The following is a 14,209-nucleotide window of genomic DNA, read 5'->3' as shown; positions in this document are numbered from 1 at the left end:
TCATGAATCTCATGAAACATGCAGGGCCACCAACGTCCCCATTCAATACTAGACCAGGCTGCCCAGGGCCCCATCCAATCTGGCCTTGAACACCTCCACGGACGGGGCATCCACAACCTCTCTGTGCAGCTGTTCCAGCACCTCACCACTCTCTCTGTAAAGAACTTCCCCCTGACATCCAACTTAAATCTTCCCTCTCTCAACTTAAAAAAAATTCCCCTTGTCCTGCCATTATCTCCCCTTTCAAAGAGTTGACTCCTCTCTTGTTTATAGGCTCCCTTTAGGTACTGAAAGGCTGCAATGAGGTCACCCCACAGCCTTCTTTTCTCCGGGATGAACAAGCTCAGCACCTTCAACCTGTCTTCACAGAGGAGGTGCTGCAGTCCCCTGATCATCTTTGTAGCTCTCCTCTGGACCCTCTCCAACAGCTATCTGTCTTTCTTGTACTGGAGGCTCCAAAAGCCCCAAATATTGTTAGAATGTTTTGCAAGGTAAAGGCAAACTGATGGCAGAAATGATGACTCAGTGATCTCCTGAGGTCCCTTGAAACCCTTGTGGTTCTGTGGTTCTGTCCTTCTCTGAATTAAAATGGCTGTGCATAGAACTGGGGATCAGAAATTGGCTTCTATGTGTCTTGGTTGGCCATCTTATCCATATTATGTTATTTATCACCTGTTTACACAGCCTTTGCATCTCCAACATCTGTCTCATGGTCCCCACTGTGACCCTGAGTTATTCAGTAGAACATGCCTCAGTTTCCCCATCTATCCCACTACTTTCAGCTGAAACCACAGTTAAATCCCATGCTTGTGAAATGCTTTTAAAATAGTATTGCTCTATTCCTTTACTATGTATATTTCCACATCTCAAGCAAAAGTGTTTATCTGCTGACTGGTACATTTCAAGGACAAAAAAATAAAAGGGCTTGCAAAGAAAACTGAAACTTGCTGCTGAATTTTCAGGACAGACTAAAACGTATTTTAGATGCTAATGAGAGGCTTATCTAAACAATAATCGTTAAGAGCAATTATGCAGAGAAGGCCCTCCAATGCCGTGCACAGCGTTTAATGTTGCATCAATTACTCAGGAACTGTTTGGAGCAGTGAGGAAGGCACTGACGCAGAGCAGAATCTCCTTTGAAAACGATTTTTGTGGGGTGGTTTGTGGGAAGCGCAGAGAGAAAATAAAAATCAGCACAGTGTATCCCAAATGCAGCAATTACTCAAAAGCCAGCACTGCAGAAGGCCTCTGTGCTCCCAAGACTGCAGCAGGGGAATGGGTGCAAGTATAAATTCAGAGGCATTTGGAGCTGGGCTACAGACTGTGCAGTACTGTTGGAGAACAAAACCATTCTGTTTACTGTTTATAAGAAGAAGGCAGAGTTATTCTTAACTCCCCAGCTCATCATCAAGCATACACATGAAGCTGCTTGATAGCCCATCTTTTGATTAGGGATGAAGTTTGAGATGTTTCGGGGCACCCACATCAAGATGGACTGTTGGCACAAAAGCAATATTCACATGAAAGAGGGGGCAAGAATGGTCTTTTCACTCACCGTGGTCTCCTGAAAGCCAACCCATACTGCTGACACGCCAGGCCAACCGTTGGGGTGTAAACGATGGGCATGAACCTCTCGATGTCGGAGGTCAGCACTCGGTAAAACAGCTTCTCATTCCTGTCTTGTAATGTCATAAGAACAATATACCTTGAAAGTAAAATAAAGCAGATATATATCAGCACTTATGGATGTTGGCAGTTTCATAAAGAGAAACAATTGGCTCCCTCTGCATGTACTCAGTTCTACAAAGCCCCAACACTCTAAGTGCTACAGCATGAACAGCGCTACATCATCCTATGATTCTGTGATCCTGAACAGACACTTCAGGCAGAATTTCCCAGAAGACCTGACCAGCTCTACTGACAGCTTATAGGGTCAACAGAGCTGGAAATCAGACCTATGCATACCAGCAGAATTTTTCTGCATTAGAAAACATGCAATGGAAATAGAGTGGGACATAATCCTGTTCATCAAAATCTTCTATGCAATCTGTATGGCTGTATAGACCCATAGCCAAATGTAAGCATGCACATTTCAGAGCACCATCTTATTGAAAGTATTTCTGCAAAACCTCTCTCCGTTATCCCACTCCCTCAGTCACAAAGCACAGGATGATAGCTAAATCCAGCATTCCAAAAAGAACTAACACAATAAATCAATGCTGTCAATACACATAATTACTTCTGGTTTTGTTATTTCAGATGTTGCTTTTGTTTTCGCTTTCTTTTTTCCTACCAGTTGGTTGGTTCTTTCTGCTCTTCCCTCCATTATTTTAGAATATATCCTAATGAGTACACAGATAGCTGCATAAAACATGAGAGCTCTGGGTTCCTTTTTGTTGGGCATTTGAACACAAAGGAGAGCGATCTACCAGGTTAATGCCACAGCTCTCCAGCAATATGCTAGTAGAAGAAAGCAATAATAGCAGTGCTATTTTGGGACAGGAATGGCATGCAAATGACAGCAGACAGGCAGGAATAAACATTAAACACTACTGATGGGTGGAAAAAGAGTGACTCTGAAGGAAACCCCAGTGCTTCAAAACAGGATCCTCAAGTCTTCCAATGGACTTTAAAGAACCATGACTTAAAGGGGAAAGAAGGAGGAAATGAGATGTTTTTGACTTACTTGTCTAGATCATTCGTTTTGTTCTCATAGTTTTTCATGACACGGAGAACCTGAACATCTTGGCTCAAGAAGCAGGGAGGCAGGAGGCCATGAATTCCCAGCTGCAGCCTCTCTTTAAGTGTGAAAGCCATTCCCTGGGAAGAAAAAAAGGGAAGGCAGGATCAGTCAGCAAATACACACTGGCAGATACACCCCAATTAGAAAAGCTGAAGGGATCTGGTGAATGTGTCCTCATACTGTCAAAATGCTCAGTCCCAGACAGTGATTCCCCTCTATGATGGCAGACAGCACCATACAGGTGCAGGTATGTCTCCCAGGAATTTTCACTCCTCAGAAACACCACAGCTCCTGAACCACCAGAGCTGCAGTCTCCAGGGGGACCTCGCTGTGTCTTCCTAGTGCTTAAAAGGAGTTTATAAACAGGAGGGAAATCAACTTTTTACATGGGGAGAGAGTGACAGGACAAGGAGGAATTGCTTCAAAGCAAAAGAGGAGGTTTACTCAGATATTAGGAGGAAGTTCCTTACTCAGAGGACAGTGAGGCCCTGGCACAGTTGCCAGAGAGCTGTGGTGCCCCATCCCTGGAGGTGCTCAAGACCAGGTTGGATGGGCCCTGGGCAGCCTGAGCTGGTGGGCGGAAATCAGCCCATGGCAGTGGGGTTGGAACTGAGCGGGCTTAAAGGTCTTTCCCAACCCAAAACATTCCATCATTCTATGATTAGCTCATACCTACTCGTTTCAATGACCTGAAAACTCCGCTACTACAGTTTATCTTTGATAAATATCATGCTTAGATTTAGACGCTGAATACTCTTACCAAACTCATCTGCTTCACATAGTTTCTGTGTTTCCATCAGCCATGCATTTCCATGTCACAACACCTATTAGTGGCATATTAGGAGCTTGGAAGACAGACCTGGTGTGTAGGATGCTTTCTCAGTGCCAGTCTCATTGTCCACTGGCTCACTTTTTGAAGGAGCATGCAGGGTTGCCATACATCCTATAAGGATGCTCATCCTGCCCACAGCTGAAGATCAAACTCTAGACTGCATGGGAAATCCCTGCTTTTAAGGGACAATTTGACCTTTCTTAAGCAGAAGCCTGAGTGTATCCCACTCCTACATGTGTGTTCAGAGGAGCAGCAGCATCCTGCAGCAGGCTCAGTCCGCTGAGCAGCAGTGGCAAATGCATTCTGCAGTCTGGGAAGAAGATTATAAAAGCTCTTAGTCTTTAATTAATAGGATTTCTGCTATTCTTATACCAAATTAGACAGCAGGATAGAAGGAAACATTTTCAGAACTCTGAAGAGCTTTAATCCTAACGAAAACTTCACTCATAACTAACCAACCAAGTTGTATCTTGATGAAGAGCTGGCAGTAAATTATTCAAAATCAGTAATCATTGGTACGTCTACTTAAGCAAACAGAGAAATGCTTGAAAAAAATCCTAATGAGCAGCTTTATGAGTAAATAGCTGTTAAAATGCTGTTTTCCTCAGGGCTCCGGTGTTAATCTACAGCAAATAGCTGTTATTAGTGCTGCACAAGACAATCCGAGGATATATCTGAATGAAGTTGTTTCTGGCAGCCTTCCACCACCTCCCGTTGCTTGTTCCTGTCCCCGTGCCACCCCAACGCGTGTGCCAGCACAAGCATTTGTAGGGTCGCATGGTTAATGAGGGAGAGGAAGGAGCGGGATTAAAAATAACCAGGTCATTGAGCTGTGAGCAGCACCCCGGGCTGACACACACAGTCAGTCGTGGGAATGGGCTGCTGTGAGAGCCGTGCACTTGTCCATGGCACAGCTGCTGCTGAGAACGTGTGCCAGGCCATCAGCAGGGACACAGCAACCTGGCAGAGGCTACATGTGATGGAGGGAAGGGCCAGAACTGATTCTCCAATTTGCCAGATCCACGGCTTGTACGTAGTGTGACACTTCTCCTATTGCTAAATGGTGTGGTAGCACAAGTTAAGAAAAGTTCTTATGGATTTCATAGAATCATAGACTAGAATCATAGAATCATTAAGGTAGGAAAAGACCACTAAGATCACCCAGTCCAAGCATTCACCTACCAGTATTGCCCATGTGCATCAATACTACATCTGCCCTTTCCTTAAATACCCCCAGGGACGGTGACTCTTCCACTCCCCTTGGCAGCCTGTCCAGTGCCTCATCACACTTTATGAGAAGAATTTTTCCTGATAGCCAACCTGAACCTCCCTTGGTGCAACTTGAGGCCATTCCCTCCCATCCTACTGCTGTTACCAAGGAGAACAGGCCAACCCCATCTCACTACAGCCTCCTTTCAGGGAGCTGTAGAGAGCGATGAGGTCTCCCCTGAGCCTCCTCTTCTCCAGACCAAACAATCCCAGTTCCCTCAGCCACTCTCCATAAAACTTGTGCTCCAGATCCCTCACAGCTCCATTGTCCTTCTCTGGACACACTCCAGGGCATTAATGTCTTTCTTGTAGTGAGGGGCCCAAAACTGAAGACAGCACTCAAGATGCAGCCTCACCAGGGCCAAATACATGGGGAAAGAACATTCAGCTTCTGGGATATCTAAGAAGAAATGTTCCTTATGCCACAAGCCTTTTCTTAATTTTTCTGCTCTGTATCAGGCCAGAACCAAGCACTTCCCAAATCTTTGATGCAGGACCTCGACAAAGAGGAATCGTTCCCACTGGCTGAGTAGCAGTCAGCAGATGTGTGGAGGCAGCACTCAGGATTTCCATGCCAAATCCAGGGGCAGCTCCACGAGCCCTGTGCTGGTAGATGGATGTTGCACCGGGACGTGGCTGGTTTTGCTGCAGTGTCTGACATTTCTGATGCAAATTTCCTTCCTGGACCTGAGAACTCTTTCTCCTAAAGAGCTTCCCAGCAGATCTGGTATGTTCCCACAAGATAAAGCTTGAGTTTTTATGAGTCATCTTTTTTTTTTTTTTTTTTTAATTTAAAGAAAAACATTCTCATCAGAAAATTTGCATTCATTTCTATTCTCCAGACCAGAGATTGCTGAAATACCAGACCAAGATCAACACTGGACATCAGCTCTAAGGCACTGCTTGGCTTTGAGCTGACACTACTGTATAGCAGCAGGGAAAACACAGCTACTGTGAATGTCAAAGTTTATCTGCAATGAACAGGAAAAAAAAAAAAAGATAATCACAATTTTAAACCATTTGCTTCCTGCAACCTTTGAACCTGGAGGATAGATAAGAGGAGACAGAAATATTTGGCACTAATACTCCACTTGCTTGCCCAGAGAGTCACATCACAGCAGACCTGGCCACAGCCTGATCCTGCAGCAGCAGTGAAGCTCAGCAGAGCTGTGCTGCTCACTCTTCCAAGAGAGAAAGGGATAGAAAAGGTAGAAACACAGCATCCTAGATATTTCTGTCCCCAGCCACTAGAACTCATCTTATAGCCTTTTTTCATTATGTATAAAAAGGCCTTTCAGTTATTTTCCACCTATTAAAATAGCGTAAAGTTTCAATATTTCATCACATGTTCACACACTTAATACAAGAAGTTTCCTTCCCAGTTAATCTCAGCACATCCCTATTCAAAATAATGCTATGGTGCCTTACAGAAGCAGCAATCTGCATGCCTATCAATACTCTTTGTAAAAATTTATTGTATGTTTCACAATTGGTTGGGCTCTGTGTGAACACCTCCTCCGAGGCTGTGCAGCCAGGAGCATCCAGCTCTCCTTATCCAGGAGTAAATGTGAGAGCTGCCGTCAGTGTGCAGGTGTCATGAAGGTGGAGTGCCTGTATTTAAGCATGTGCCCTTCAGGTCTGCGGGGCTGTTTTCTCATTCTTTGGGGCACTCGCCAGCACGCTGCTCCAGTTTCAGATCCGGATGCCCTGACTCGTTGCATTCGTCTAGAGACAAAAGGGCTAAAAAGTGTGCAGCAGTATTGGGAATGAAAATAATAATTCATATCATTCAGTAGGTTCAAAAGGGAGCACGGTGTTAGCACCCCTGATCAGTCTGACATCTGACATCACCACGTCACTGCACTTCTGCACTCACTGCATCCAAATGAGCAGTGCCAGTGGAAGTTCTCTCATACTGAGGCAACTGCAGCTGTGTGCGATGAGGAAGCTGCTGCCTTCTCAACCACTGACATCTCTGAAATGTTTTACATACAGAGTTGGTCCATTGCAGAACAGCTCCATGGCTGGGAGCAGAGCTCTGCAGGTCCAGGAGCAGGACTCCTGGCTGAAGCCTAACATTCATTGGAACAGCACAGCGTGAAATGAATTTGGAAACACACTCTGCCTCAGATCAAAAGCTGGAATTCATGGACCTCTCGCTATGTTTAAGATTAAAGCTTTCGGGGGTTGGATTTCTTTTTTTTTTTTTTAAGGCTGCCTGAAAGCCATATTGTACCACTCTTTTTCTGGTCTTGAAAGGTCTAATGATTAGAAGGTGAGCCACTGCCCTGCAGAGCTAACGCCAGGTGCTGAAGTTCATTTATAAATGTGTGGGGAATGAGTTGTCATGGAGAGGGCAGATGCTATGTCATTGACCAACAACAAAGGCCAAAATATCTGCTGCCCATCAAGCTTCATGCTCTGTGGAGGCTGAGTAAGGGGTTTTGCGCTGAAAAAGAACCTCAGATGCTTCTGGTTTCTTATCTCTGACAGCACCAAGCCCATAGGTGGCAGCTCTCTCTTTGCAGCTCAAGTCTGTTAAAAGCCACTTATTTCAGAACCTGAAGGCAGAGCAAATTCTCAAACAACAATTAGCATTATAACCACTTGCCCTCTCCAGCAGTGAAAGGGGCTGATTCACTCAGATGAACACAAGCAGGAGGGATGCAAGCCTGGCTTAGCTTTATCTTTTACTCACTGTAGATCGTACTTCCATCAGTGGGAACAAAGATACAAAATCATAGTTTCTAGCACATCAGGAAACCGTAGTTGAGGTGGTGGGGCTCAGGGAACTTAGAGATTCTGGAAGAGCGTGGCAGAACCAGGAGGTCCTCGTGCTTCTTTTTTAGTCTTGTCCTATGTAGCATTTCCACTTTGGAAAAGCTGTATTTAAAAAATGTGCATAAAAAGGAAGGGAAAGGAGTAACACTGGTAGGGTGAACCTTTATCTTCTCATTTTAAATGTCTTGTAGCTTCTTACTACCTTTAATTTGCAGGTGTGTGTGCTCTTATGCTTGGAAAAGAACCAAACCCACAGTGCTTTGGGGTACGTGGAAGACATCACCATGTCTTATCTGAAACCTGGAAAGATTTCTCCCTGCACCTTCTCTGCTGTTATTGCTGTGCAAATCTTTTGTTGACTATGATTTACAAAGTCTTCATATAGTGCCAATCCTTCTTTATGGGTTCAAAGTCAGAAGCTGAAAAATCCCACGCTCTTGGCCATCTACTTTGTTACAAAGTGATATGATCATGGATTTCTAATCCTTTCATATCCTTGTTCCTTCCTCTCCCACAGAGCTGGAGAATGCTAAAAAAACCCCTTCAAGACAGAGATAATAAAGAAACTGAATTCCATGTTTGTTTCAGTTCCTGGAGAACCACCTTCAGCGCACTCTACTACCAATGGAAGCTGCCCCTACTATTAAAAAGGTTTCACCAGTATGCGTTTTGCTTCCTCTCGATGGATTAGAGCAGTATATTTTCATTCCTGTTCTCATCTTTATCTCATCCTGCAACAGTGACTCTTGTAAGAGTGACCAGAACAAAATGGTTTGCCCAGAGATGTGGTGGATGTCCCATTCCTGGAGACACTCAAGGTCAGGCTGATGGGGGTTCTGAGCACCTGATGGAACTGTAGATGTCCCTGTTCACTGCAGAGGAGTTGGACTAGTTGGCCTTTAAGGATCCCTTCTGTTTCAAACGATTCTGTGATTGTATGTTTCTATACCAAAGTCCATGTGCCAAACCCCTTACTGTACAGGGACCTGATGGCTGCAATGGGCATGTGGCAGGCTCACAGGCAAGAAACAGCAGAGCCATGGCATTCCCACATGTTACTGGAGGTTTATCTCAATGAGTAAATCTCATAAGCAGAATGTCTTCAGGGCTTTATTCATTAATTCATAGGAGCAATGTCAGCACGAAGCCCCTCGCCGTGTTTTCAGACAGCAGGGGTACAGCTCTAGACTGAATTTAGCAGAGAACTCATTACTCTTTCCCACAGTTTGCCAGCCTCCAGGGCACTAATTTTTCCTCCACAGAAAACAAAACAAAAAAAAATCCATATGCTAGAAATTATGTGTATTTTGTCTGCAAACAAGAATCTGTTGCTCTGAGTGAAAGATTTTTCAAACTGAGCTAGACAGACTTCCCCAAAGAGCAGCTGGTTTGGATGAGTGGTTTTGTTAAGGCTCTGTAACTTCACAGGTAGTTAAAAATAGCCTTGTTTTCTTCTTATCAGGAAAGGTGGAGATAGCCAATTAATACCAAGTAAGACATGATACAGTTGTTGTATTTTTTTAATAAGAAACTCAAATTTGGGGTTAAACTCAATGCCTTGTTTTCTTTCCATAGGAGAAAAATCAAGACCTCATAGTCTTCTGTATGAGTTAATGGGAATACTTCTTTGCCTTGAGTGAGAAATAGATTAGGATGACTTCTTTTTTTCTCTTATTACTAGCTTTGAACACGTCTTTACAAGTATGAAGTGCACTGATAAGGGAGAAGAGTAAAGTCAGTGCATGGAGGATAGATAGGACCACCATGCTACAAAAGGACTTGATTTTAAGGGGTGATACACAGTACCTGCACACACAGAGGTTGCAGAGTAGAAGTGTTCCTGTGTGGATGAGTGTAAAACCTGAAGTGCCCTCTGGCTGTCTCTTCCTTTATACCGAATTCTTGATAGAGAAAGGAGTACTGATGGAGCAAGTATTAGTGATGTTAAGTTTTGTGCTACAGACAAGTACAGGGCAGATTCCTGAGGCAAAGCCCAAATTCTTGGCCTCCTATTAAAATACCCCATGTGACTTCAGCACCCAGATCCCAGTGGTTTGACTTTCTCAACTCTCAAGAAAAGGAAAACATCCTTGTAACGACTGCACAATTCCCAGCCTCCCTGTGCAATTCCTCATCTGTTTCACACATACCACTGTCACACCTTTTTAATGTCAGTCAGTGAGTGCAACAAGCTAGCTCAGGACAGCTTTGTGGCTTATGGGCATCTCATCTCTGTCTCAGCTGTGGGGATGCTGTTCTTTCTCTGCCTGCAGAGAGTGAACAGGGTAACATCAGTTGCTGTAAGAGCCCCACCAAGCACTAATTACAGTATTTCTGTCAGAGTATGGCTGTTCCTATGATGCTGCAGTCACACATTTCTCCCAATTACAATGCTTTCCCTAGACAGGAAGAATTCTGCATAAAAACACTTGCATTCCTAAGTCTATGAAAAACAGCCCTTATCCTCAACTTGGACAAGCAAATATGTCTGAGAACAAAGATCAAGGCAATTTGAAGGTTGAAATGTGATCCATAGCACTGAAAGAAGTTTTAAAAGCCAGTTTTACAATGCCTGGAAACTTCTCCCATCGTGCATACACACAGCTGGTCATGTGAATTGTGGTTGTGTATAATTTGGGTTCAGTGCTATAGCCAGCACCAACTTCCTTTTGAGGTTGCAGCAAATTACACAAAATGAGACTGGCGTGCTTACTGCTCACATGCAAACTGCTTTATGATTTTGGAGGATGGGAATCTCTCTTCAACTTACATCTCCTTTGCTGTTACACCTCCAGAATGAGTTCCTCCTCCCAACCTTGAGGTTGCTCCAGAGGTGGGTTGGAGTGTGATTGCCATTTGTGGATGATTGCTGATGGCTCTATTTGGAACACCACTGGCACGTGCTGCCTAAACCATATAGCTGGCTGTTTCAAAGATCACTTGGGTGGAAGCTGAGCCTGAGTTAAGCCAACAGTAATTTTGTTGCTGATTTTTATCAGAGTTTATTTCTCCACTGTACCATTCCTACATCCTCGTATGCTGCTTCTGCTGAAGCTTTGTAGAAAGGGACAGTCAGCAGTGGCTTCTTGAGCAGTACCACATGCACTCTGTTCATTCCCATCTAACCACAGCTTTGATAGCTGTTTAATGTGTTATATACACCCGTCTCAGAGCACTATGGGACAAAACGTTCTGCTACCCTCTCAGATGAAAGATTCTTGAGAAAGACAATGTTTTCCTGTAAAAATTAGGAATATGAGAGATGAGGAAGGGCCCTAAATAAGAAAACTGACACCTCACTGAAACAAACACACTGGAAAAATCAGCAGTAAGACCTCCTCCAATTATATAACCACTACTGGAAGATAATCAAACGTGTAGGCAAACACAGGGCATCCCACAGGAAATCTGTGTGAGCCTCCATTTCCTGCTTGAGGCTCCAGGCCTCTTGTTTTCCCCTCATCACTTCTGCAGTCCATCTCACTGTGAGCTCTCTGCTGGACTCCAACACCGGCAGCTAACGCTGGGCTCGGCAGAGAAATGGCTGCCATCATGATGTGTGGGAGGACCAAAGGATCATTAAGATTGGAAAAGGCTACTAAGACCATCTAGTCCAACCATCAACCCACCATAAGGCCCAGTGCTCAATGGCACTGCAGTGCACCAGTGAAGAGGCAGATCTAGAGCACTCTACTCTTGCATGGCCTATAATAAAGAGACATGCTAATACCATGTTGGGCTTTTTTGGGGGCATGGTCTCTGTCTGTCCCTGATTAACGTGAGTCAGGGATCACAACTGCTCCCTGCAAGGCTCACATTGGTTCTGTGACCAGAATCAGCCCCCACTCCTGGAACAAATTCCTGTGTACAGCTCCTCTCAGGAGGCAAGAGGAGGCCTTTGTGCAGCCTTAATAGGACAATAGGCAATGGTTTCAAATTAAAAGTGGGAAGATTTAGATTAGATATAAAGAAAAACTTTTTTATGATCAGGGTAGTGAAGCATCGGAACAGGTTGGCCAGAGAGGTGGTGGATGCCCCATCCCTGGTGACACTCAAGGTCAGGCTGGACGGGGCTCTGAGCGGTCTCGTCTAGCTGTAGGTGTCCCTGTTCTTTGTAGGGGAGTTGGACTAGATGGCCTTTAAGGGTCCCTTTCAACTGAAATGATTCTGTGATTTTGTGACATGCAGGACAAATGCATGCCCTTTTCCGGCCCAGCCTCCATCCGGCCCTGTGATGATCTCTGTCCTGACCCTCGGGGCTGCTGTTTTGCCAAGCACATGTTTTGCTTTAGTGCTGAGATCAGTCATCCCACTGTCCAAATGGCTTTTGGCACCACTAAGAAAAGTAGCTCGCTTACCGTGACTACCTCTGACCAATCGTTCTCCTCCTTCTGTGAATATTTCTTTTTTTCTCTTCCTTTTTAATGCAGAGAGGAAAAGGGAAGATGCATGAAGTACTCATATACGTGTGAGCTGACCTTTCGGGTCTACAGCTCTCATCACCTCTGCATGCACTTTGCCTGCTATCTCGGTCTGTTGTCAACCTAATGTGAGCTGTATCTAAATAACACACACTCAACATTTCTGGCCCTGATTCTGGCACATCTGGACTGCAATTAGTACAATAACACAAATATAAAATGATACATCCTTTCTATCAAACTTCCCCCCCAGGACTTCTAAATATTCTTCCAATGATATAGCCCTTCTATTTCCTACTTTCTTTGCTCCTCAAAAGTTTAGCTCTATTCTTTCCATATGGCGTGAGCAGAACTATGTCCAAATAGTCCAGGTGACAAAATACTGCTAATTTCATACATGCTTTAATTTTTTTTTTTACTTTCTTGAGATTGAGTTTAACAACTTCCAATTTCAAAGGTACTTGCCGCACTGGAAAGATATTTACTGTTGACTATAAATCAAATAAAGTTCCTGAGATTTTTCCAAAAATGTTCAAAAATGAAAACTCCCATCCTTCTCTTCCAACTGTTTCTAATCAAGGGCAGTTATCCATGTCCAGAATGGGAAAAAAAAAAAAAAAAGAAGTACAAATAATACTAAGAGATGAAATTTAAAGATTAAAAACCTTTTGATTTCATAAGCTGTTTGACAAACATTTATATGGAACAGGAACTGCAGCAAGATGTAATAAAACATTTATGTCAGTTTGCAACATGCGTGACCACACGTTGATTGAGACAGCTGAACTGTTCATTGTGACTAGGAAGCTGTACATCATCCTGCTGGCAAACCTTCAAATGAGTTCACACACACACACACACACAAAAAAAAAAAAAGGTTCAGTTCTTGATTCCATTAAATGCTATAACTTCACATGCAAAAATATTGTTCTTGGCGTGGCTGCTGCCTGTCCACCTCAGCACAACTCATCCAACCTCTCCTAGCTTGGATGAATGTTGGCTAAGGCCAGCGCAGCAGCTTCCTTCCTCCAGCAGAACATCTATTAATCAGTAATAGAAACAATAGGGCTAAACCATGGACAGATGAAGCATGACTTTGTCTGCTATCTAGGCAATGGGGAAAAGACAATCGCTAAAGCATCAGTTTTAGCCATGCACCTGAATTTGTTAGAAGATGCCGCTTGATACATCAAAACTTCAAGTCTGCCTTTCAAAGTGAGGTTTCAGCTGCATAATTTCTGCCTTGGTGACAGATCCTGGTACAGTGTGGGAGGCGGAGGCAGAGCCCATGAGAGTGTGGGAAGGCTGCAGTGATTTTCACTTACAATCTGCTGTGAAAAACCTATATGTTGGTTTTGCAGGTATGCAGGTACAACACGATGGTCACTGGTTTTGTTTTCTCCAAACCAGCTGATGAGATTGGGCACATCTTTGGGAACAGATCCCTGAAGTTCAGGCTTCAGCCCAGGGTTTTGATTCTCCTCCGTCTTGCACCATGGTCATATAACAACAAGAGAGTAAAGGAAGTGTAAAGTGATTTGGAACGTGCTTAGTGTTTGAAGTAACTGAACTGAAGAGGCGGGTCCTGGATATGCGCTGCTGAAAAGCTCGATGTAAATTATGGGGAAAACAAACCTCACACACCTTGACTTCCAGACCCTTCTCTATCTTTGTAGCCCTCCTTTGGATGCTCACTTACAGTAACATGTCCTTCTGATATTGTGCTACCTAAAAGTAATCAGGGCAGCAAGAGGAGCACCCAAGTTTAGGTCCCCTGTGGTTTTTAATTCCATCGTGTCTTACACTCAGTAATTGCACAGGGTCAAATCCTGTGCTGAAAGGCTGTAATGACAGCAGAAGCAGCACACTAACATTGCCAAGTGAGACCAGCCAACTGGGTAAGAAACAAGCTTGACAGACTTTCTAGTCTTTTTTGTCAAAACCAATGTGATGGAAAAAGCAGCACAGGATAGGTAAGGAGCAAATGAGCAGTCAATGGGTTTTGAATTGTGCATCTCTCACAATATCCAGCAGCAGCTGGGAGGGGACATCCCAGCCCCTCGGCATGGCCACGTGCTGCCCGGAAAGCTAGCACTACTCCTTGGCCTGAGGGAGCTCACAGGGAAAGTCTTAGGCATCCACACTTCCAAGTTTCATCAGATT

The 14,209-nt window shown here is 44.2% G+C and overlaps 1 protein-coding gene across 2 annotated transcripts in view; it reads right to left on the bottom strand.

Moving 5' to 3' along the window:
- ME3 (malic enzyme 3) overlaps nucleotides 1-14,209 on the bottom strand; it is a 114,127-nt gene that overhangs the window by 47,066 nt on the left and 52,852 nt on the right. For both annotated transcript variants that reach the window (XM_085216414.1, XM_085216413.1), the window contains 2 exons: nucleotides 2,687-2,820; nucleotides 1,556-1,705 (listed from right to left, as the gene is read on the bottom strand). In XM_085216414.1, the coding sequence (XP_085072540.1) occupies nucleotides 1,556-1,705; nucleotides 2,687-2,820 (284 nt within the window). The remainder of the gene's footprint in view (nucleotides 1-1,555; nucleotides 1,706-2,686; nucleotides 2,821-14,209) is intronic.

This window comes from Meleagris gallopavo, chromosome 1, assembly GCF_905368555.1.
Source record: "Meleagris gallopavo chromosome 1, MGAL_WU_HG_1.1, whole genome shotgun sequence".
Taxonomy (NCBI): domain Eukaryota; kingdom Metazoa; phylum Chordata; class Aves; order Galliformes; family Phasianidae; genus Meleagris; species Meleagris gallopavo.
This window is presented reverse-complemented; position numbering and strand designations above follow the sequence as displayed.